General features: G+C 38.9%; 1 protein-coding gene across 7 annotated transcripts in view; it reads right to left on the minus strand.

Moving 5' to 3' along the window:
* hspa12a (heat shock protein family A (Hsp70) member 12A) overlaps positions 1–27,148 on the minus strand; it is a 56,946-nt gene that overhangs the window by 18,121 nt on the left and 11,677 nt on the right. For 4 of the 7 annotated variants that reach the window (XM_086045113.1, XM_086045110.1, XM_086045114.1 and 1 more), the window contains exons 2-6: positions 14,731–14,807; positions 11,204–11,331; positions 6,653–6,839; positions 3,435–3,539; positions 3,077–3,193 (exon numbers count right to left, since the gene is read on the minus strand). In XM_086045113.1, coding sequence (XP_085901239.1) covers positions 3,077–3,193; positions 3,435–3,539; positions 6,653–6,839; positions 11,204–11,331; positions 14,731–14,807 — 614 coding nt within the window. The remainder of the gene's footprint in view (positions 1–3,076; positions 3,194–3,434; positions 3,540–6,652; positions 6,840–11,203; positions 11,332–14,730; positions 14,808–27,148) is intronic. The other 3 variants (XM_086045115.1, XM_086045112.1, XM_086045111.1) reach the window with 1 other exon arrangement.

Here is a 27,148-nt window from a genome sequence, read left to right on the forward strand (position 1 = left end):
AATGTGTCAGGAAGATGGAGCACTAGGATGATATGGTCACTTGTTGAGTAATGTGCAGCATCTAATTTCTGCTAATTCCCATTTCGACATTAGAAAAAAATGCTACAAACCTCGTGTCAGTTTTTCCTAACTGCATACAACCGGATGCATTTATTACATCAGACTATTTAAGTCTATGACTTGCTCTTATTCGTCCCGGTATAAAGGAAAACAGTAAAAATAAGCTATTTAAGCATTGTTTCATAAAATAACATCATCCCATCACTTAAACTGATTTAATTTCTGTCTTTAACATTCACTTTCTGTTCCCTCCGTGTAGCCTCATTTCACACTGCAGACAGCCACACCCAGGTGACACACATTCATGGTCCGGAGGGACGAGCTTGATCCATTGTCATTTCTTGTTTATCTCAGGGGTGGGTAAACATTTGAGCTCAAGAACCACATTAGGTTGTTAAAATGGACAGAGGAGCCAGGTCATTCATAGATGAAGTAAAAAAATAAAATAAAATAAAAAAAATATATATATATATATACATATATATGTATATGTATATATATATATATATATATATATATATATATATATATATATACACACATATATATAGTATATTATATATATTATTATATATATATATTATATATATATTATATATATTAGTGCTGTCAAGCGATTAAAATTTTAATCATAGTTAACCGCATTTTTCATAGTTAACTCGTAGTTAATCGCATATTTTATTTATTGTAAAAAAAAAAATCCCTTGATTTTTCTGTCCCATTATTTTCTTGAATTTTAATACCCTTAACATGAATAAGAGGATTGATTTTCTTATGCAAATACTTTATTCAAGCGAAGTCAAACCAAACATATTATTTTTTAAGAATATGCTCCATGCAAGTCTACTAGTTGAAACAAGGCATTCTGATAAATATTGCGTTTGTGGAATAAGAGCACCTGTTTTGAGTTATCACTGGCGGCGGCCATTTTGTCACGTCTTTCAACTGAAAATGATATCACAGTTGCCCAGAAGAAGAACATATGCCTGGGAGTATTGTTTGGATGCTTTCTCTGTGTACCTTACTGCAGCGTTTGTGGATAAGTGCCGTTGTTTGAGAGATTCAAGGGGCGTGGGTAGCGCGCTAATTTTCGTTAGCGAGTTAATGGCGTTTTCTTTGTGCATTAGCCATGAGCTACGTTAGCTGAGAACTACGTTCGCGAAATAAAACAAATACTTACTGTGATTTATGTTCAAATGTGCACTATGTGTAATTCTCTTTGTTTTGTGTGTTTAGATTTACAGGTAACTTAAACTGGAGTGTAAGAAACGGCTTGAAAACAGCAACATTGGACTCTTTTAGAGGGACTGTTCTTTGCCAAACTGTACTCAGTCTGCTCAAGGAGGGCAGAATACTTATGTTATGTCATGTTTTGCACATTCGATAACGTACTTTTGGAACATTTGAGGTACTTAAAGTTGAGATTTGCGATTGGGGTTTTATTTATCTTTTTCGTTTTTTCTATCTTGCATTCCGATGTGTCAGGAACAGCTACTCGAAGAGTTTATGCACTTTTCAATTGTGACACTTGAATAAATGTCAAATAGCACGTAAGTTAAAACTTTGGAAACACATGCCTGAGTTTTTAAAATATGTTGTTACCCTTATATTTTATATTTAAGTATCGCGATACATATCGGATCGCAACCTGAGTATCGGGACAAGGAGTATCAGATCGGGACAAATATGAATGAATAATCCTTGTGTATGGCGAAATATATGCATGTGCAATTCTAAATGTGTTCAGCTGCTGTAAATAAATAAAAGCAATGTGCAATAATATCAGCCTCTATGTGGCCTATCATGTATGTATACTGTACATCAATATTATTTTTTTTCTGTTCAGGCTATTTGTCTTGTATTCGTCTAATTCAATGTGTCTGTTAAATCATGAATCTTGAAACAATCAATTAGGGCTACCTGCTGGAATCCAATATGAGAGATTCATGTGCATTACGGTATCTTGAGAGTATGCATGCAAGAGTTAACCAAGAGACAAAGACATAATGTGCACTGCTCTGAATCACAGATGCAGAGGACCCATTGAAGGATGTTATTTCAGCCATGGGAAGTACTTTTAGGGAAGGATGGGCCTGTCTCTGCTCACTCCCAGGAGTGATCACCACTCAATCACAAGGATGACACACACACACACGCACACGCACACACACACCCACACACACACACACACACACACACACACACCCACACCCCCCCCCCCCCACACACACACAAACACCCACGCGCACACTCACAAAATAAATCTGTTGCACTCATGTTCACACTTAGGGGGAATTTAGTGTTGAACGTACACAGACATTACTGTACTCAATCATGATATGAAATCCCCTGCTGTAACATTCTACATATTGGTAAATGGTGTCCTCTATGGTGTTGAAGCGCGTGATGGTGTTAACTATTCATGTACTGAATAGAAATAACACTATTTTGCGGACCATAAAACGCAATTAAAATCCTTTAATTTGATAAAATTCTCATTCTCACCCGCATCTAAACACTAGCAGCCATCTACATGTATTTGTCATACCGGAACTAGGACTACTTCCTGCTTATGCGTCTAAAGGGCTAGATAGACCAAACCGACCGTGGCCAACTGTGAGATGAGATGTAATACGCCTCCGTACTATCGGCGGCGGTTGTCACTATTCCTCATGGTTAGAAAAAGTGAGTTATCGGCCACTGATTATGATCGGCCAATTTTTGTGTAAAAGCACATGATCGACATATGAAAATCAATGCCATGAAATTTAATCGAAATAATCATTAGTGAGGCGTTCTAAAATGTAAAAATGTGCAGCTAATCCATGTGATCGGTATCTGAATTGGTATCGCAATTGGCAGCATAAAACCCTGATTGGAATCCTCCTAATATAACTGCATATGCTGGGATAGGCTCCAGCACCCCCGCGGCCCTTGTGAGGATAAGCAGTTTGGATAATGGATGGATGAATGGATGATACTGTCATCGATGCGAATTTGCAGCCACATAGCCCACCTTATAAGCAGCTTCCCTCATGAACTGTTTTGCAGGCATTTTCCAGATGGCAGGAACAGTGATGACCCATCTGACATCATTATTGTCAAACTCGCCACCTGTCTGATCACTCAGTTCCTGCAGGATGAAAAACAAAGACACTTTGTGGGCTCCATGCACTTGTATGTATGTATCATATGTATAAGTATCTCACAATTAATTTTTTTCTTACCTAACTTGATGATTTGGGGTTTTGTTAATACATGAACACAATACATTTCCCAAGATCCACTCCCAGTTTATGTAAGAAATAATGTATGCAATATATGGAAAAACAGTATGTAATGCTGATCATCAATACATCAGTTAGGTACATTACCTTTAGTGCTTGCTCCTTAAAGAAAGCCAGTGCATAAGCAAAGATGTCCAAAGCTTTCACGCGCTTCCCATTGGCTGCGTGGAGATCCGTGTTGATGGACAGATTCTGTTTGTGGGGACGATGGCACAGATGTTAGGGTCAGCTTTATATACCGTATTTTCCGGACTATAAGCCGCTACTTTTTTCCTAGGTTTTGAACCATGTGGCTTATAGAACGTGCGGCTATTCGGTGGATTTTTCTTCCACCCCTGGGGGCGCTAGTGGCCTCAGGGCATCGCGGGCATTCACAAAAGTATTAATCAAAAAAAAAAAAAAAAGAAATACAGCCATATTTCAGAAAGGCGCATTGTTCCAAAGACATGAGTTGACTTTGAGGCTTTCTACATACCCGCGGGTACTCATAAAAGGCGTGTAATTGGTTCCCGGCGACCAACAAGAGCACAAGTTGATTTATCCCGTGAGCTGGTTGGCTGCGCATCACCGCAGCCTCTCGCTAGTCTCGTCCACGCTAACAAACAAACAGCACTTTTGAACAACGTTCTGTTCAGAAACTCATAACGTTATTCAAATGTGCCGTACATTTAGTCAGAGTCAAGACGGATAAGAAGATAGTACAGTAAACAGCTATGGTCATAAGTTGTAAGCGGAGCGTGCTCATCCACTCGGCAAGCACAACGTGCTCAACACAAGAACGACGAAACATCGACAAATAAAATGTTAAAGTGTTTGTTAGTTTTATCTTAAGTTTGTCTTAAAACAGCTTACCTTAACTAGAATTCCGCGTTGCATTTTAACCAAAGGACCTTGCTGATGTTATTGTGCAAAGAGAAAGGTAAGCCATGCTTACTTCCGGTGATCGTGAAGTAAGAAGAAGCAGGCAACGATTAAGAACAACAGCAGCGGAAGTAGTGACACTATCGCTTTGCACAACAACGATGACAAATGTTTAAAAGTGCATTACACCAGGATTGTACCTTTGGATGAAACACACCACAGCATTCTAGTTAAGGTAAGTCAATTTTATGATAAAAATTACAACTTTAACGAAGTTATTAGCTCACGTTCCGTCGTAATCATCTGCTGCCGCTGTTAAAGCTCACATTCCTCTCATAGCCTGCAGCTTGGTATTTATTCTTGATTTTATATTTTTAAAGTTAAGTTAAATTTGTTGTATAACAAGCATTTATAAGGGTGGGAACCATGTCGAGGGGTTCGCAACGGCGTAACAGAGGCGTAAATTCACCAAATCCAAAATTGTAAATCCATACATTTGCAGTTCAAAATCGCAAGCATTTAGATGGGTGGGAACCATGCCGGGGGGTTTGCAACGGCGTAACAGAGGCGTAAATTCACCAAATCCAAAATTGTAAATCCATACATTTGCAGTTCAAAATCGTTCTGTAAATAGAGTAAATATCAAATTTTTCAACATAGATAGGTGCTGCTTATAAATGTTTTTTTCACTCTTTTTTGGAAAATAGAGTGGACACGACTCATATAAAGATGCGGCTTATAGTACGGAAAATACGGTACAGTAATCGCAAAAGACAATGATCCATTTTTTAAAATGATTTATCTGATAATTTAATGCTAATGTTTTTTTTAATGATTTACATGTATTTTTAGGATAATTTGCTCAAAAGAAAATCTTATTACACTCTTTGTTTCTAAAATCAGAAGCTTTGTCCTTTCCTTTTTTTTTTATTGCTGCCACCCTTTTTGGAGAGGGATGAGGAATGAGGATGAGGAACAGAAGGAATACGGTAGGTTGAAAAGCTTTGAAATTTGAAAAGACCACTTAAACGTTGTAGGTGCAACACGTGCATCAAATTTTATTCTTGCGTTACGACAAATCACCGGAGAAGATTCGTTGGGTGCCATACAAAGATTGATAACAGTGTCACAAGGACATCAAGTATGATTTCATGTGTATGGATGACACAACACTTTAGTCCTAGTCAGGCAACAACTCCATGTTGTTCACGGAATTTTTAAATTGTTTGAACCGTACATATGTAACATGCATTTGGACTGTTGCTGGTCAATATTTACCTAAAAATACAATCATTTCAGCAAAGAAATAATACATTGTTCAACGATTCAGTATTGTAATGCTAATCTGGGTCATTCCATGCCAAATGTAAAAAATCAACTTTCAAGATTATTCAACTTTCAATGAATATTTCATGAATATTCAATGAATATTGACGGTATGGATACTTTGACTCCTTATTGCTGCTAAACAAAAAAAAATACATCTCTGAAACTTTTATATGTTTATGTTATACGAGAACATGTAAGAGATTACATTTCATAAAAAAGTTGGATAAGATCACATGACCCACAAAGTCAATTTGAAGGTCAAATTATAGGCCAAAAGGTCAAGTTACTCCGCGACCTTTGTGAGGACAAGCGGTATAGATAATGGATGGATGGAGGTCAAGTTACTAAGATTATGCACCAGATTGGAATCCTTGTTGAATTCCCTTTCCAACAATACCTGTTTTATGAAGACTGACCCAGTGGTTCCTGAGATATAAGGGCTTCAAAGGAAAAAGGCCACGCCCTTTTTCCCAAAAATGTCCAGATAAAGCAAAGACTCGTGGGGGCTAGGAATGAGCTGGATAAGATTAACTATTGCAGGCTGCCATTTTGTTACCCCTGACAGTGCAATACCGCCACTATAGTATGTCACTTTATTTTTCTATTTTGTATTTTTATGCACCTAGTCATTTTAACTAATCATGTAATATGTGCACTGACTGTGTGTTTATTAAATGGCAATAAAGCAAGTCGAAGTCTACTGTAATACAAATGTGAAATTAAACAACCAAATAAATCTTTAGTTGTCTGCCTAAATATAAAAATGTGTCTGAGCTAAGTCAGCTGCTATAGGCTTCAGTTACTCATGACCCTAATGAGGACAAGCATTATAGAAAATGGGTGGATGGAGTTAACTTGTCACTAAGATTAATAATGCCTTACATTACTATGCTAAAGACTGCAAGACATTATTCCCATCTGTTCCTACACATAAAACACTTAAGGAACATGGTTTATGAGTACTATAATGATAGTAACAGGAGAAGGCAAAACATCTATTTGGGATGGTGGCAAACAGAAGTGATGGATTACAGTAGGATTGTTATTGTTATTTTAAATAGATTCCAATATTTGTCCTTGTACCAATTATGTTTGAATGTAAGCATGATTCTTACCGCTGTGGTATGGAGCTTCATTTTGAATTTCTCCAGGTAGAGCCAGTGCTTGGAATCACTGGGGTCTAGGTCATGATAAAAATCACGTGCTGCATAGCCAAAACTGTGGAACTTTCTGTCTGGGGTCAGCAAGATTGTGGTTGGTGTCTTCTGGTTGGACACTCCAGGATCACCACCCTCCCAACGCCTGGGGGAATTAGGTAATAATAATAATAATAATAATAATAATAATAACAATCATAATAATAACAATGATGTACAAGATGTGCCATGCACCTATATTCACGTTCTTTGTATTAGTCCTTTTGGAAGGATTAGCAAGTGAAATGATAACTAGTCCAATTCTCATGAAACACAACAAGACTTTCCCACTATAAATGGGAACTTTCATCACCTGCTGGTATACAACAGTTACAATGCAAGGGAAGAAGGCAGTCTATACAACTTCCTGTGTAGGGTAATAGTCATGATTGAGCATGCTGTTTAAGGTTGGATTTCTGTATGCATTGAGGTCTCCTACAATTGGTGTCAACTCCGTTTACTGGGCATAACGGGAGTTCTTGTGAGCTAATTTGAAATCTACTGAGTGGAATAAAGAATAAAATGGCTGAAATGTTATGCCCATTGGAGTTAAGAAACAATTAATTACTGAGCTTTTTCAGAGAGTAAACGAACAGAAAGGCCTAACAGAAACCTATGCAACAGTATTTACTGTACACGTTTAATAATGGCAAAGATTCATTAATGTATCCTCCAAAGTGCTTATCCTCAATAGGGTCACAGCATGCTGGAGCCCATTCCAGCAATCTTTCAGCGACATGTGGGGTACACCCTGAACTGGTCGCCAGCCCATCGCTGGGCACAAATAGACAACAACCATTCACACTCACATTCACACCGACGGACAATTTAGAACCTAGGATGCATGTTTTTGGCAAAGATGACTAATTAATAGCTTAATTAAAAATAAATAAATAGTAAAAAAGTTTAAAAAAAAACCCTTCCTTGTGCCGGGCACTTTAAAAAAATAAAAACTCAGAAGATGACTGATAATATTTTCTTTGTCACATTTACAGACAAGCAGCTCAATATGGCAGAAACCTCTGAGTGCTTTCCTGTATGTGTGCTATCATAGCATCTTCATCAGAGCGTACAATGAAACACACCCCCTCTTAGTTGGAGGGGCTTCTCAGTAAATCTCAGTAAAATGTTACAGGACATATTTTTTATGCTTAGAGGGAAAAAACAATGGTGTGGAGGTAACTATTGAGACACCTTGAACTGCTGGAGATTTGAGACTGAACATTGATATTTGCCGCAGTAGAACTCTCAAATCACAACATTATTTATTAAACTGTTAATCAGTTCACTTTACCAAATAATTTTGCTCTTTAGAACTAAAACACTTTGCTGACAACACTAACCCAAGAATGTGAGGAACCACATGAGTTGCAACTTAAACACCTGCCAGCTGGTGGTGAGATAGAAGCCATTACCACCTGTGGAGCCAGGCACTGAGGCCCATAGCTTTTCTAGGAGGGAGTTAGGGGGGCTCTGGTCAAGCACGGTTCGCGCTCCCCTTTTGCCAATGACGAGTTGAAATGGGGAGTGGCGTGATAAATGTTCGCCAGTCGTTTGACATTCGCCTGTCAAAAGCCATGACTACATAGTACAAATGTCAGTATGCAAATAATCCCACAATTTTCTTCACGGCCAGGTACACATATGATTGGTTACAGTATTAACACAACATTGCTTGCCAAATAGAGTTAAAAGAAAAAACACTTTTCACTCCGATGAGACAAAGTTTACATGCAGTATCCGTCATTGCTCCAGCTAAGTCGAGCAAAACAACTTTGAATCCCCCATCCTGTGTCGAAAAAAACATGAAGCGAGTCCAGACGAGTCGTCATATCAAGTCTGTGTAAATTTCCCAGGCTTTGGCACTTTAAGGACGACAGTATGTTTTTCACTCCAGTGTGTGAAAGAAAATAATAATCAAACACTTTCATGAGAGAGAGGTCGTTCACCAATGCTGAACATAAAAATACTGAAGAAGACCACAGGTACGTGTTTTTTTTTTCTACCCAGTTTGATTTTATTTTAGGTGTCGTCTTCAAAAATTTTCCCCATAACAATTCAGCCCTGATTTACATCACGTAACGTAATAAAAAACATTTTCCTTGAAGTTTTAATGTGTTTTGTGTTATTTGGGCTACAAAGTCTCTGCCAAGTGCAAGCATGCACGTAAAACGGCAGCATCAAAACGTGATGTCATGGCTAACTACACTTAAATGTGGTTTGGAGATTTTTATTCTGCTTTACCACATTGGCTAAAATGGTTCATGACCCAGCGCCATCCCTGGTCAAGGGACTCTCACGATTGTATTTTCACATCTGTCTATCCAAAGGATTAGCATTATTCCAAAAATATTAAATAGGTAAACCATTAAATTAGGTGTCATGCGATCATGGTTTTTGGAGTCGATCAGCAATCAGCAATTCAATCATAAGATGGAGCAGTATATATATATATATATATATATATATATATATATATATATATATATATATATATATATATATATATATATATATATATATAAACAACTTGTATATTTACTCTACAGTCAACCCCCACCATAGCAAAAAATAATTAACAACCCACAAAATTCTTTCAGAAATTGCTGATAAACATTAAATATAACATGTAATGTTTACATGTTTACAAATATCTCCTTCTCTGATATTAATGAAAACAAAAAAAAAATCATGAACATCAAAACTCAATCAGTTGAGTTTTGGCTTTTGCCAAAACTATTGCTATCTTGGTTCAACAGCTGTAAACAAGTCTAAACACTTAGCAGCTACATCAAGTAGCCTACGGCAATGACGTCATGGATTAAAATGATTATTACTCGCTGCTCGAGTGTCTAATATAAAGGTATTCTGTTAAGTACAATTCTGTTGTGTATACCTTTTGATGTAAATTATGTCATATAAATGAATGAGAAACAGTGGAGCGCCTATATTGTCCCGTGTGGCTCTCACGGTGCATGTGGGTCAGGAAAGGAGACGTGTCACAAACGTCTTTACTGCACTTCACTTCGTAGAAGAGGTAGTAAGTGGAAAGTGCGGCACACAAGACAACTCCGTCCCGAGCGCAACTTGGAATTTTTTTTTCCCATGGGGGAATTATGTCAACAAGCACCACATAAGATGATTATTTTATTTATTTTGACTGTCCGGCATGCAATACCCACAACGTCATGACTATCACATCTACCAAACGCGACACGGCTCCTCCTCCTCCTCGCCAGGGAGACTTTTTTTATTCGGACTCGCTGTGTGTCAGTCAAGCAAGTCATCCTCAGACTCGTCAATATTTTGAAAGTGATGTAACGCCTCCTCTATTCTATAAGATATATATTTTTTTAAAGATCATGGCATATCTGTCAAGTTGTTCATTTTCGGTTTAATTTGAACAGGTGGAAACACCTTATCAAACACGTACGCTGTATATCGCTGATTTCCGTTCACGTGATAGCAGCCATTAGAAAATAATGTGTAATGTGTAAGATTTTATACAGATACATAAGGGCAAATTACAACTTTCGTAAGATTCAGTACAACCTGGATTTGACAGTTAAGTCTTGGTGACCAGCAGCGTTTTGTCAATGCAACAGCTGTGTGCAATAGGAACCCGGCGGCGAAGTCCCAGTGCAACGTGTGTAAGATTAAGTAGAGCCATTAAGTTGACTGGGACGCCGTAGTTAAAGGAGTTATCACTCGTAACCATTTTTATATTGTTTAATACCATAAAAATGCACCATGGGAATAACGTATACACAGAATTAGTTAAACTCAAAAAGCCAGGAGCATCTTATATCTATATACGCAACAGTAATATCACATCAAAGTTTGAAGACAGTCAAAATGACTGCTCTCATACTGGGAGTGTTAAAAACAAGAACACTATTACTTTGTGATTGGATGGTTGAAGGCGCAGAGACGAACTTCCGCTTCTCAGGGCAAAAGCTTTGTGCACACAAAACACGCGACAAGGCTAAAAATAGATTAGCTTTCGGACTCAAAGATACACTACGGCAGCACAAAATGATTTATTTCACTGTTTGCTGTAATGTATTATTTTGCGGGTCTGATCAATGATGTCATTGATAGATCACGCAAATTATGACATTACAGTTGATGAGTGATTTTGCATAAAATACAAAATATTAACTGATTTTGATCCACTCGATCAGATTGGTGTAAAGTCTACATTAAATATACTATAGTTGCCCTGTAATTGGATGGCGACCAGACAAGATGTACCCATTCTCTCACCCAAAGTTATCTGGGATAGGCTCCAGTTCACCCGTGATCCCGTGAGGACAGGCGATACAGAAAATTCACAGATATCATCTATATAGTTTCAATCTTTTGAAAAATGAGCGTTACCCTTGATCGTTTGGACAAAACTTGACAATGTCTAACTCCAAGATCAACTGGTTGTTAAACCATGCTGTCCATAAAAATGACATGACATACCTCATGGTGTGAATGCACTCAGGCTCTTTCGTGAATGCATAAGCATAGCCGCTTGATGTTGTGCCGAAGTCAATGGCCACCACCACCACAAAGGCCATTCCTGATGGAACCTGGTCTGTGTCATTCTGCTGCACAAACACAACATTGACATTGAGAGGATTAGCGCATGAGATGAAATTCAATGGTTCTGAGCTATAGTAAACTCATACATTCACAAAAGCTGCAATTTGAAGGTGAGAGTGGAAATAGAGGCACACTCAGTCGTGGGGTTAAACATTTGAAAATAGAGAGGACAGAAGGCAACATCTAAATTTGAATGGCCCTAAAGTCAAATAATTCCAAAATCTAGAAAAAAAAAAGAAAACTCAAAAAACGCACAGAATTTAAAGCAAGACCTCAGCATATTTGCGAAAATTGAGCTCAATGAGACTGAACATCTGTTCTCTGGGATGCCGTCACTGGCTATGTTTACATGGACACATTTATTCGGATTAAATCCCTGATCAGAATAAAACTGCTTCATGTACACACCTCATTTGGAATATTCTGATCCGATCAAGCCCATTCCGATCAAGATTCTATTCTCAATGAGAGAAGTAGGCTATCTCAATTGTTTATACGATTGGCACGTATAAAAACACTTCTTCCGACATTTCGGAACAAACCGTCTTTACTGCGCATGTCTGTGACGTCATTATAGGCGTTTCTGTTATTCCCGGAAGTTAGAAGAAGCAGAGCGCATGTTATATTGTTTGTTGCTTGATTCAATGAAGTTTAGAGAAAAACAAAACAAAACAGCAGAGCGAGCAAAAGATGTGGGGCGATCACAAGACTGAACTGGTACATTTGCAGCTCCATTAGGAAGTGTTAACTCGACGTAACAGCGCATTCAGGAAAAATATGCAAACGTTTAAAGTAGACATGGATGGAGCGATGTTTTTTTGACTCATAAGTCGATATGGCTTCTTGTTGTACAACTACTACTTCCAGTATATTTGGTCAATCTGCGCATGTTGAAATAATTTGTTCTGCTTGAAAGTGTGACGCAAGTCCTAATCGGATCAATATTTTTGTGTCCATGAAAACAGTCAATACAATCAGAATTTCAATCCAAACTCTGATCGGATTAAAGAAATTTTGATACATCGTATGGTTACATAGATTTCTTAGATTAGTTAGACTTTCCTTGCTTGCCCTTAAAATGCAGCGTTGTGTTTGTCATATATACTGCATTATTGTATTGTCTTGAACTCAAAAATAAAGCTCTTGTGAGAAATAATACTAAATAATAATAATACAAAAAAATGTATTAAAATAAATATACTGGTTAAAAATAGCCCTTTGAATAATCAATGGTAAAGTTCACAAACAGTAAAAAGTTCATGAAATTGAAGAAGAGAGAAGTTCATGTGATTTGTCCAAAAAATAACTTTTTTGTCATTTTTTTAATCATTAGGAACCGGAATAGAATCAAAGAACCGTAATCGGAACCAGAATCGTCCAAATTCAAACGGTGCCCAACCCTAAGTAGAACAGTATTTCCCAACAAGAGGTACACAAGCAGATCACAGGAGTACGTGCAAACATACAAGTTACAAAAGTTAAATGTATCAAAGGCACATTCATTCTTTGGTTTGATTTTTTTAAAAATTAATATTTTCAAGCCACCTATACAACATGTTTAATTTCAGTTACAAAGAAGACATTGGCTGACAATTAAATGTTGAAATTAGAGAGATTAAATAAAATGATTTTCATTTAATATTCAGCTGTGTTACATTCTACTTTTGGAGAACCATCAACACATTGTGTGACTAAAGAGTTTGGGGTTACACAGGACAAAAAAGGTTGGGAACCATTGCCGGATGATACCAGTGAAGGCAAATAGGAAAAGTTAAATTGTGAACATAGTTGACAACATACAGTTGATGTAACTCATTCCGATGTAGGCAAGTGGCAGGTGCAACTTTGTTGTGGATTTTCCATACAAAATGGCTAAAGCGACAATAAGTTAACAAAAGACAAAACAATAGAATTTGAGCTGTGCACAAACAGCAATCGTCCCTCTGCACATTCATCACAGTGTCCACTGCATGACACCCAATTTATAGTTGATTACAAAATCTATTGTTTAAAAAAATATATATACCGTATTTTCCAGACTATAAGTCGCAACTTTTTTCCTAGATTTTGAGCCCTGTGGCTTACAGTCCAGTGCGGCTATTCTGTCGATTTTTCTTCCACCGCTCGGGGTGCTCTAACCGGAATGACAGTGCAATTCAACACAATACATTTCCCATTGACTAGATGTGACTGCAGGTGGAGGAGTTCAATAGGAGTGGGCGCCATGCACTAGGTTATTGCATTAGGTGCTGTAATGCTTTGATTTTATATTTTCCTAAAGGTCCGTGAAGTGCACAAGAATGTGACCGGCTGATGTGATCTGTTCTGTTGTTTCGATGTGAAATGCTATTGTTGATTTAGCACGTCGTGTGTTAGATTGGCTGACTTTATTAACATAAAACAAGAAAGGTGCATATGTAGAATGTAGTAGAACAATAGATGGTGGAGTCTCATGGACATTAGCTGACAAACTGGGGCGGCACTCGGCAGTGAAATGAAGATAAGTACTGTTTATTTTCTCTTGGTTCTCTTCTGTTTTAATCAGCAACGTTGCTGCAGTGTTAAAAGGCACTGTTAGGAAAGAATCTGCTCAGGTAAATACATGTACATTTACAGTTCATATTATTATTTATGGGCGGCACGGTGGTCGACTGGTTAGCACGTCCGCCTCACAGTTCAGAGGTCGTGGGTTCGATCCCAGCCCCGGCCTCTCTGTGTGGAGTTTGCATGTTCTCCCCGTGCCAGCGTGGGTTTTCTCCGGGTCCTCCGGTTTCCTCCCTCATTCCAAAAGCATGCACGTTAAGTTGATTGGACTCTCTAAATTGCCCCTAGGTGTGATTGTGAGTGTGGTTGTTTGTCTCTGTGTGCCCTGCGATTGGCTGGCAACCAATTCAGGGTGTCCCCCGCCTACTGCCCGAAGACAGCTGGGATAGGCTCCAGCACGCCCCGCGACCCTTGTGAGGAGCAGCGGTATAGATAATGGATGGATGGATGGATTATTATTTATATTATATTATTATTAGGTTTTTTCCAAAATGTTCTAAAAATAGAGCGTCTTATATAACGGTGCGGCTTGTAGCCCGGAAAATACTCTGGTTAATTTCTGTCTCCATGAGTATAAGAACAGAAAACAGAGCGATAAAGAGAGCACAAATTAGAGGTTGAGCAATGGATTATGGTTGTGATTTAATTGCCTTTGAGTTACTGCATGCATTTTTTAATTTATGTTTTTACTTTGACCTTCCATAACTTAAAGTCTGGAGCTTTCAGTATCAACATCAAACATTACTCATCATTCACTTTATTCAATTCTCTATTGGCTTGTTGAAATTAAAGTTTCCGTAAAGACTGGATGTCACAAACAGCTATGATGTTGATGAAAAATGTTAAAACAGAAGAATTGCCTGAATGTGTGTAGGAGACAGCGGTGTGATTCCAGGGTCGCCTATACTCTTTGCTGGAGATGGGTTTGCCATTTCATCTGTAAAAAGAGAAAAGCACGAATGAACACACTGCACCATCTCAACAAGCATCTACTTTCATGAGCTAAGTATAAGGTAAAGCGGTACCTCAATAGTCAAACAACCCTGATGTCATACAATTTGGTATTTCACCAAACTCGCAAAAGTCCCTCAAACAACAGAGTTTGCACCACCGTATGACATTGATTAAGATAAAGAATTACTTATGTATGTGTGTTTGGCTCTTTAATTTGGGGCGGGTTTGGTACAAAAAGAGGACCAACCTGAACAAGTCCTGTTAAGAGAAGACAAACGTTAAGACATAACATATACTTAGGGCTGCACAATATTGATATTGCGATAATGGACTATGCAATACAGGGAGTCCTCATTTTACAAATGAGTTCCATTCCTACACTGGAGATTAGAGGTGGGCGATATATATCGTTATCAATATCATCGTCAATCTTGCCTTCACGATGTGTAATTTTACATTATCGAGTATTAATACTGCCTCTAAAAGCCTAATGACTCGAGTCAGTCGACGGCCGCAAAGTATGGGGAAATGCGTAGAGGAGTGTCCAGCCTCAAGAGGGGATTCATACTAGCGAGGCGCGAGTCCATGTCGTCCGTAGTCTGTAAATGGTTTGAGGTTAACAAGACTGACGTCGGTTGTTAGATGTGCCAAAATGGTCACCGTGAAGAGCAATTTTGTTACACTACGAGCCATATGGATTACGAGGAAAACTTGGCGACCGCGCAAGCACGCTAAACAAAAGCTTAAACACACACTCAGAAAACAGTCGCCGATTTGAACAAATATAAACTCAGGCATGCACGCACACACTCAGTAATTTAGCGAGCAAGTCAAACGTGACATTGGATGATCGGTTAACATTCAGTTTATACGCTTGTAGTCCGCATTGTTAACATTGTGTTTCTGTTTGGAATACCATATTGCATTATTTCACTGTATTACAGCTTCCCCTATTGTCAAACAGAGAGGTCTGGGGATGCACAGTGTGGAGGACAATTATTCTTTGTTGGTTATGGTGGAAGACAAACAGGTGGTTGCCCAGTTAGGAGAATAAAAGTATTGACAACTTAATAGACGTGTTTATTGAGTGGAAGTCAACACGCATCATTCATAACTAGCCTGTATTCCCGAGGCATGTTGTTGCACAAACTACGACGGCTTATTAGTGTGAACACCAGCATACAGCCAAACATGAATCAAGTCACAAGTCTACATATCACAGCGATGAATGAGTGGCAAAATGCACTTTTCGGTGTTGTCATGACAACGTCTTTTTTTTCTCTCGCTGGGTGACACCTCGTCACACGTTGCATATCAAATACATTTTTTCTCATTCTGATTGCTGTAGTTAACACCCTTTTCTCATTCTGATTGTTATAGTAGTTGGCAGTGGTACACCAGTACTTACTACAGCTCAAAATGTTACATCATATAACAGCAGAGACATTTAAATGACATAAATATTCCCAAGAAATCAATGTAAGTCTGTATATAATTTTTTGTTCTTTATTGTTAAATATTGTCGTAGAATATCATTATGTTTAGCAGATGCTGTATTTAGCAATTTAAAAGAGATGTTGTTCACAAACGCTGTCTATCCATAATTGGTCTGTGAAGCAAATGCAGATTTAAAATATTTTCTGTAGAATATCGTCAAATGATCATTATCGAGTTTTAGGAAAAAATATCAATTTTTTTTTTTTTGCCCATATCGCCCACCCCTACTGGCGATGTAACCTGAATTTCGGCATATTTCGGATTTCACCGTTAAAGGCGAAATTTACGTCAAAATACCTTGTATAAAAAAACTAAAATATGTTAAAATAAAAACATAAGATGCTGTACTTAGCATTAGTGCTGAGAAGTGGATGGAGAAGGACGAGAGGAGGGCGAAAAAGGCAAAGATACTGCCGGCGCGCACAGCCACGATCGAGACACTCTGCATATGCACAACCACAAGGAATACTGGTCTTTGTAGTACAGGAAGTGCTTGTATGCGGAAGTGCGGTGATTGGCACGCAACCACCGCAAATACCCAAGCAGAGGTAAACAAGCTCAGAGATGCAGCACAAAAGCACACTTTTGGAGCGAGGAGGAAACCGGCTGCTTCATTCATGTGGTGAGTGACATGATTATCAAGTGTTTTAATGACGGTTGAAAGTAACAAGCGGAAATGACGTCCGGTTGAGTCAGGACTCCAGGTGTCGCCGTAATCAGTGGGTTATTCAAATGCAGGAGCAACTCTGTCCGCTCAATGTAAACGGGATTTCAGAAATCAGAATTTTGATTTTAACCCGAATATTGACTGCATTTAAACTTAGACACTATGGTCCGGGGGACAAAATGGAGGAGGAGGCACGGGCGTCGTAAAATCGAAACGTCGTAGGTCGCGTACGTCGTAATACGAGGACTGCCTGTATGCATATTGCAAAGACATGCAATAATCTTCTCATGGAATTGTATGCTTTTATCTGAATTTGACAAGTCAGATGCAAATTTAAATTTGCATCGTCACCCAATAGTTGGACATTATCTCGGGGAGTTCATTGGCTATGAACACATTAAACTTTCTTATTTTGCTGCATGAAACAAATGTTCTTCTTTCATTAAATAATACAAATATCATTTCTTTAGGTACGTGTAAAATATTGTCATATCGATATGGCTATAGCCAACATCCATATCACATATCGCATGTCAGCCCACACTGGAGTTAAATAAAGTAGGTAAGCTAACACACACAGAGTCAGTGTTGCCAACTTAAAGATTTTGCCACTGTATTTAGGAACTTTTACTACCCTTCTAGTTCCCCCATCAAAAAAAAAAATCAATTAGAGTCTTTAATTTCCACTAAGATAAAAAAAACCGTGAGTGGAATTATTTTCACATTGTTTTGCATAAGAAATATGAATCGGTGGAAGGCAAAGTTGTAGATCTTGCTTCACATTGCCAAAGACATGGTGCCCATTCATACATTGCAAAAGCAAGGATTTATCGACATTTTGGAAACTTTTCGTTTCCAAGGTCAAAGTCACCTTGATTCACCTGTACAATTCTACATGAGAAAAGACAATGAGAGAGCTGGATGGGGTGAGATGTTACTCTTGACAACAGACATATGGACTGCATTTTGATGACTCATTTTATGTTAAATCGTTGAACATTTAAAGAAGGATCATGCTTACATACGTGTTTTAACATAAGGGACATTTTTCTAGAACCCTTTGCAAAAAATATGTAATAACAACGCCAAAATCATCATCATTTACATGTTTCATTTTGGATGAATAGGGCAAAGCACAGATGTTACACGGAACAATTCTTCAAAATTCAAAATGCCTCCCTCGTGGCTTTAATAAACACTAAAAAAAAAAAAAAGCAAGAAAGAAAATTGTTGTAATCAGTCACATTTTTTACGTTTGGCTATAAGGATAAAATATGTAATGAGTCAATTCTGAAGAAAAAAATAAGGAATCATTTTGTAAGTTTAAGTTTGAAAACAAACAGGCATCTGACTGAATCTTCTAATTAGTCAGCACGTAAATAAGAATGACCAGACTGAATCTGCTAATTAGTCAGCATGTAAATAATAATGCTCACACCTTGGAGAGCTGTTACACCAAGTGGACTGACATGAATCACGGCTGCAACATGAGAGATGATCAAGAAGATAAAACATATCGGAATGTTGCAAAAGATCTTCCCAGTCAGCATGCAGTGTCTAAAATCTGGACATAGTAAAAACAAAATCGGAAGGTTGTAAAAGGGAAGCGCCCTGATAGACCAAGGAAGACCTCAAAGCATCAAGAATAAATGCAGTACAAAATGGGCAGAAACTGGAGTCAACATCTGTGACAGAACTTCAGGAAAGCACAGAAAAGGAAATGTGACTTATATACCAAAAAGTCTAAAGTAAGCCATTCTTAACACATAAATACAATAAAAAATATTTTTTAAAGCTTCGTTTTGGTATTTTCACAGACGCACGCAGCTTGGCGCAGTTAGAAACGTTTTGGCGTTTTGCACTGTAGTGGGTGTGAACACAGCCGACTCGCTTTGCAATGGAAGCGGTCCCTCTTATTCCCTTTAAAATCAGGCACCTTAACTTGGTGGAGGCAGAAACTGATTTGCTGGAGTCCATGCAGGAGATTGAAGTGTGCCAAGTACGTTCATCAGCGACTGCAAGCGGACCTTCACAGGCGGATGATGTCAACTTGTAAAGTTCCGCAATTGTTTGCCGTTAGGTTCTTGTTGGACAATGATAACTGACCTCGTTTAAGCTCAAACCAAATACGATACTATACAGGAGAGTCTACTCGTGTGTTGTTAAAGCAAGCAGTTTATGTGGCTTTGTAGTGTGCAACATTAAAGTTTCCACACCTTGTCCATTCAAGCAGCACTAAAAGTCATCTGCAACCTTTTTTAAAAAAATGACATGACATTTGAATTAATGGAAGCCCATCTCCATGCGTGTGCCATTAGTTTTATTTGTCTTAATAGCCTAAAGTGTTCTGTGAATGCACACAATAATAATCATTTTGTCTGACTTATTATAAGCATCTTGTTGAATTGTCTCCCAGCAGGACATCATGTTATCCAATCCAATCTTTTTACCTACCACACTCATCTTTCCTCTTGCCCACCCCTATGGAGAGGATGAGTGGTCTGAAGTCCCATAGTACTCTTTGCCAAGCAATTACAGAGCCCGAATTACAGACCACCTGTGGCTACACCCTATCTAGCCGCAATTCAATATGTTATCCCGCAGCAATGGTAGGCAACTCCCCAAATCACCTTTATAACCTCTAGTTTATATTCCACAAAATGAATCAGAAAAGGCACATCATGACTGGAGAACTACGTTAATCGCTTTCATTCTTACCTGAAGGGGATAAGTCAAAATGTATTACATGGATTCTAAAAAAAATGTCTTTAATGGCAATAAAGCTCAACTGGACCAGTGGTCAGGGCCAGCAAGGTTTTCTCTGCACGCCTACACACTATCAGAGGCACTGACCTATATTCACAACTAACATTCTAATATTAATTGCATGAAATTTTATTCATTCATTTCCAACAACCTATTCTCTTAATTTCGGAACGTTGCTCTTGGCTGCACTGCTTCTTGTGTGCATATGTAAATATGTTGCTTCTTTTGTGTCCAATCAGATTTCATCCTCTTGGTGCTGCCCTCTGAGGCTAATCTGGTCAGGGGCTCCAGAAGCAGTAGTTGTGACTGATGTCATTTAAAGACGAAGTCAACCCAAACATATTTTTTCAAATATATGTTTTATGCAGGCCCAATAGTTGAAACAAGGCATTCTGATTAATATTGTGTTTGTGGAATGAGTAAAGCAGTAAAATCCACCTGTTTTTAGCCATCTCAGGGGGTGACCATTTTGTCACTTCTGTCGACTGAAAATGACATCACAGTTGCTCCAGGCTCAGGTAATGACCAATCACAACTCACCTGTTGAAGCTGAGCCATGATTGGTCGTTATCTGAGCACCTGTTGATGCTGAGCCATGATTGGTCGTTATCTGAGCACTGAGCAACTGTGATGTAATTTTCAGTCAACAGAAGTGACAAAATGGCCACCCCCTCAGATGGCTAAAACGGGTGGAATCAGTGATTCCTAAAAGGGTACTGCGGCATCCACAAATGATAAGTGGTAAGAATGATCAGCATTTCAGAAAATGGATGAATGATTATTTCCTGTGTTAATTACAAATATATCTTGTTGTTCGTTTATCTATACCAGTGATTTAAAGCAGGGTTCGACATTAATTAAGGATAGCCCAAGGGCACTATGCCACGGTGTTGGGCCACAGCCCACCTATCGACACTGACCTGACCAGCCTAGTAAAAATTTCTGTCATAGGGCTGCAGCTTTGGAATATTTTGCTATTCGGATATCCTACTGATAATTCTATCGAATAATCAATGATTCTGACAAAAATTACAAATAAGACATTTTTGGGTTAGTTAAAGGACAATTATTAATACAGAACACAAAATAACAATAAGTGGTTTTCATTTTTGGAATTTTATTTTTTTACTTCAATTTAAACTGTGCATAGAAACCTGTATTTCTTCTCTAGAAACATTAGTAAGTGAGTATGGAACTAAGTGGTGTCACAAGTTACAGTAGTAGTGCTGGCGGTTCTAGACAGTTTTATCTGGAGTAGCAAGGGGATGGCAGGAGGTTCAGTTGGGAGGACGGAGGTCATAACCGCCCCACACACACACATACGCAAACACATACTCACATTTCTAATTCTGATTGCATGCCACGTGAATAACATATCTTAATGTTGAGCATTAACCCAGTCTGTGTAGGCTATGCAATAATTATTGTCACCTAGGACTGCCACAAATGGTTATTTTGCTAGTCGACTAGTCACAGATAGCAGTTAAAATTAGTCGACTAACCGGATCATATGTAAATTGCAGCATATCGCTGTCACCGCTTGCCATCCTGTAAAACCATCTATGAGTAGTAGTATAGTTTGCCAGCTATTACACCACATTTGAGTAAGCCTGGTTTGTTAAGAAAAAAAAAATCAGTGCAACTGTGTCAGGCTGTCAGCAAAAAAGTGCAGAGTCATTTTTCAGTCAGTCACCTTACTACAGCCGGGAAGATGAGTCAAAAGCCCCAAGCCACCCCGTGCTGCCCAGAACAACTTTAAAATAATAGCATACCAATGGGGTTGAAATGGAATCCTCAAGTAATTTGGGTATCTCAGTTTAAAAAAAATGCTCCAGGCATTTTTTTCTGCTTTGAGTACTTGCTTATTTACATGTACACTATCAGAAAGACGTAGTCAAGCTAACTGCGGCAATGCTATGCATGACAGTAACATGCCGTCAATGCGGTAAAAAGGCCATCTTAAAGAGACACTTGAACGAGCTTAACATTGCCCCCCCCCAAAGACTCTGTAGTGATTTATGGGATTATTTGTGATTAGATTTACGACAAATTGACACGCCCTTTTTTTGAGCTCGGCTAGGTTTTCAGTCTCAGCAGTCTACTTCACAGGAGGGAGGCAAGCGTGGTAATATCGCTCGCTTTGCCAGTTGTTGTCTAAAACGGTGACCGATCGCCACCAAAATGCAAATGCACATTAGTACTCTTGTCCACTTCAAACTGTGAAAGTAGAAAAGTGTTTTGCACAATAGTTTGGATTTATTGACATAAAACGTGAGCTCATCATGATCACCTCCACAAAATCACAAATACCGTGGCGATTGCTTCTCCACTTACACAGGCTGAAGCGGACAAGAGCAGGAATGCGCACACGAACCCCGACTGGTTATATTTCGGACATTTAGCGACGCTAAACTCATGTTAACTCTCAGGAGGCAGACGGCGACTGGCAGCGGGCAAGCAATCGGGCAAGCAATCAGGCAAGCGTGGATCTTTATTCCCCCCTTCCCTCCCCGGCTAACAGTAGGATAACGGCACGGCTAATTGCAACAACTAGCTTCAGGCCATTAAAACAAAAGCACAACAACATTAGCTCCTTGCTGTCCGCCCAGCCTGCAACTTCATTCATGTTGCGGAGTTGCCTCCCAAGCAGTCGCGTGCATTGTCCGACACCGCTTGCAGCCGCCAGCTTCAGCGTGAGTGAAGCCGCATGAAAGTGAGGTAAAGCCTCATCGAACAAGCGTCAATGTTCAGTGAACAAAAAGTTCCAGTGAGGAGGCTGACTGCACAGCAAAGTGTGGCCGCAATGGAATGTACCATTTCGGCTGCTATGTTCCAAATTGGACGGTGTGTTGTAGGTCAAAAAACTGGGGCCATTCCTCATCCAAATAAATGTGCACGTCTCCTCATTCCCACTTCAGTCTCTGTAAACATCCTGACTGGTGTTTAATGACTCGCCTGTCCTAACCACGATCAGCAAAGAAGTAGTGTTTTTTTGTTTTTTTTTCGCAAAGAAGTAGTGTGCGCTCATCCCAGCATAAATCTATGTAGCTCTGCTCACTTCCACATTTCCTCATTCTCATATAAATCAGCCACGGAGAGGTTAATCCTTTTGATATGTTGAAGTGGGCATTAGTAGGGATGTCCACATACATTTTGGTGCCAATTGATCACTGTTTTTGGACGTTATAAGCAATGAAAGTACAATGATTTCCAATGGAGGGTTTTGTAATCGGTCCATCCAGTGACTCCGACCGAAGGAAAGAACGGTAGGGGCCGCGGCCAATGTCCTCATTAACAAGAGGCGATATTCATGGAGCCTCTTATTTCCTAATTTCTCCCCAATTTATTGATAAAATAGAAAATGACAACTCTTTTCATTTTCCCGATCAAAAAATTTATAAAATGAACTTGTTAGTGAAAACATGGCAATCCTGGCCCAACCATCCCTTTAAGGGGAAGCCACACTATCTCTATTGATGCAAATGGATGCTACTGGTTGGGTCGCTGCTATCTAGTTTCTTAGTCGATCGAGCTGCTTTGCAAGGTTACAATGTTCCAGCTGTTCCCTGGACACTATATAATACAACCATACAGCCTGTGTTCTGACAAGTAGCTTATTTCTCTCTTGGTTGTGACAGCATTATTGTGCAGTACATATGCAAACTGTGCAACAAGTTACAAAAAAGTGGAAAAAAAAGTCTAAGAGCGCTAAAGCATTTCACTGTCTTGTCAGATCTGTGAAGCTATCAACATCCCTGTCTGTTAGTGACCACTAGGGCTGCACGATATTGGAAAAAAATGACATGGCAACTTTTGGGGCGTTTGCGATATATATTGCGATATTAAAAATAGAAGAATTTTCACCAGATGACTTGAATAGATTTGTTTGGGAATAATTTGGTTAACTCACCATGACATCATTGTATTAATATAATATAGTTTAATCCAGACTAAGGAGGTTGATCTGTGAATGATGATTGCTGTATATAAAAGGGATCACAGAGGTCATGTCTCTCTAACATAATAGATTATTTAACATTGTACTTTACACTTCAATGTAAACAGCAGCAAAATATTAAACATATTTCAAACAAAAAAATAAAAAGAGCAGGTGCACTACACCCTTGAGTCATTTAAAAAAATAGAAGAAAATAAAACACCTCTCAAGCAGCAGCAGAGTTACAAACATCTTTCAACTAAACTATAAAATATTAAAAAATTAAAAAGCAGGTGTACTAGCTGTACCTGAGTTGTTTACAAAAATATAACAGAATAAAAAAGAACTGTGAAACTGCAGCAAAGTAGTAAACAAATTTTAACATAAATATTAAAAATTAAAGAGCAGGTGCATTAGTCCCCTGAGTTGTTCACAAAAACACAACAATAACTAAAACGGTCTGTAAAACATATTGCATCCGTGATTTGTCGGTGCTGTTTGTACTTCTTATCATAAGGAGTTATGCTGGCGAAGGCGTCTGTAATTGTTTTTTGAGTAGATGAAGTTTCACCTCGGGTCCCACTTCTTAGTTTGAATTGCTCATACAGGGGCTTGTGACGGCGATTGCAGCAACAACGGTGAGGCACTGTTGGCAAAGGATGTTTTGTTGTTCTGAATCTTCCTTTTTATAGCCGAAATACTTTCATATTTTGGATGTTGACTTTCTTTTGGGGACTAAATCCACTGCCGCTTCTGCCGTCGTCTCCTCCTCCATGTCGCCTGTTAGTGTTTTCAGAGCAGACAGCAGTGGCTGTGAGAGTGGAGGGGAAGGGGCCAATGACTGATTGGCAGGAGGGAGGGGTTGAGCGAGACAGGCTGTGTAAGGGCACGGAGTAGCTTGCTGCTTTTATGAAGCAAAACAAGTTTGCGTGTTCTAAGAAAAAAAAAGTTAAAACATCGCACGTCCTACGATGTGACTATCGCGCATACGCACATGGCAATCGCGATGTTCAAACGACACATCGTGCAGGCCTAGTGGCCACCTAGCTATGAGAAGATCCCCGAGAGAGAAGTCATCAATGGAGGAGCCATTCTGGCTTATCATCATCTTAAAAAAAATAAAACAATAAAAAATTAGCTGGAGGCTACCAGAAAGAACAAGCACTGAGGAGCCACATTGAGAAAAAGAATGGTGCTGTCATATTTGATTCAACTCCAGCTGTGATGTGTGCTAAATATCCTTTTCAGTAAAGAATATACACATTTGTAAATATCTGTTGCTTTTTCAAACATCTTTTGTAAAAATCTACTTAAAATTTGAAGAAAAGGCTTGCTTAATAGTAAACAAATCAGGTTTTGGGCAAAAAAAATGGCAACTTTTATTACAACTTTTATTGCAACGTTTAAGAAAATTGCCAACGAAATCAGGCATTTTAGACCGCAACAATCATAAAAAATGCCTGCGAAATCCTGGAGGGACTGATTAATTGCACAGCAAAAATTAAAATTTGGTTAGTGTTTAGGATGAACATCATTTGGCTTGGTTTGGTGTTGAACAAGAACTAGTAAACCTTGTGGAGACATTTGACATTTGATGAAGATGATGTTGATAGACAGCCAAGGCATACAGCAGCAGCAAAATAACTTGATTGTTTTGTATGTAGTTCGTTATTGCTTTTCAAGTGAGTTTGGTAATAGATCATTCTTTTCATGTAACAGTAAAGCCCGAAGCTGTCCATTATAACTCGTGGATTTTAACACACTGTGCCTGTTCATAGTGCAAATACTTTTGATTAAAAAGTTGACCTTGGTTTGATCCAGGGCGATAACTGTATATACTTATCATCTAGTTTGAATATGGACAAGAACAGCTTGATTCAGAAAACATGGCTGGCAAAGACTGTGATAGGAGTGCGATCACGCAAAGCCTCCATTCTAATAAAAACAGAAGAAGAGACTCATTAAATTGTGTGAAGGTCGCAAACTAAGGTGACGCACACACAAAGCCTTCAAAGAACCCTGTTCATTCCACATCAGAGGGGCTGCAGTAAAATGAGTTTGGACAGAGAATCTGGTGTTTCTTTTACCCATCTAATGTCCCTTTATTCATGCCATGCTGAAAAAGAGGCAATCCCCCAACACCCTCCCTCTCATTGCCTCACTCCGACAAACTTGGCCATGAGCCCAGACATACAAAGCAGGGAAACAGCCTGACAGCAACTGCAGTCAAGACACACTGTGTTATTACACAAACCATTCACAGGTCCTCAAAATATCCTCTAAAAATAATGCAGAATACCTCCTTCTATTAAAGATTGCTAACTGTGGTAAAGACAACTTCAGTATAAATGTATTTTAAATATATTCCACAGTAAAAGTGGATGGGAAGCAAAAAATTCAATCACTGGAATGATTCATTCATTTCCAAAGCCATTCATTTATACCTTCCCTCGAACAGTTTCATGAAGGATGATTTTTGGTTTGAGGTTCTTGATACGTGAATTGCTTCTACTGTCCATATTGAATACAGGGAGTCCTCATTTTACAAACGAGTTCCGTTCTTCCACTGGCGATGTAACATGAATTTCCGCGTATGTCGGATTTCACCGTTAGTCGAAATTTACGTCAAAATACTTTGTATAAAAAATATGAAATAAAAAACATGAAAGATGCTGTACTTAGCATTACTGCTGAGAAGTGGATGGAGAAGGACGAGAGGAGGGCGAAAAAGGCAAAGATACTCCCGGCGCGCAGACACAATCGAGACACTCTGCGCATGCTCAACCGCAAGGAATGCTGGTCTATGTAGTACAGGAAATGCTTGTATGCGGAAGTGCGTTGTTTGGCGCGAATCGCAAATATACAAGCAGAGGTAAACAAGCTCAAGAGACGCAGCACAAAAGCACACTTTTGGAGCGAGGAGGAAACCGGCTACTTCATTCCTGTGGCGAGTGGCACTAATATCAAGTGTTTAATTGACAGTTGAAAGTAACAAGCGGAAATGACGTTTGTTTGAGTCATGACGCCGTGTGTTGCTATACACAGTGGGTTACTCAAATGCCGGAGCAACTCTGTCCGCTCAATCATGTAAACGGGTTATTCAGAATGTTTCAGAAATCGGAATTTTGACTTTAATCCGAATATTGACTGCATGTAAACGTAGTCACTATGGTAAAGTCGAAATGTCGTACGTCGCGTCCGTCGTGATTCGAGGACATTCATTGACTTAACGTGGCAAAAATGTTTGACTGTATGCATGATACATACTGTAACGCGGCGGAAACTTCCGCCTTTTCTCACCAGAATAACTGTTAGTCTACGTTGTGTGTGACTACTTGGTGAACGTGCTCTTATTGGTTCTCCATGCGTTCTGTTGAGACTTTGTTCAGCCCCTCCCACGAGAAGTCAATTGTCTTCCGGATCCCGCAGAGTATGGACATCGAATGATGTATCCTCT

Source organism: Filicampus tigris, chromosome 11, assembly GCF_054856515.1.
Source record: "Filicampus tigris isolate MCC_2025a chromosome 11, RoL_Ftig_1.0, whole genome shotgun sequence".
Classification (NCBI taxonomy): Eukaryota; Metazoa; Chordata; class Actinopteri; order Syngnathiformes; family Syngnathidae; genus Filicampus; species Filicampus tigris.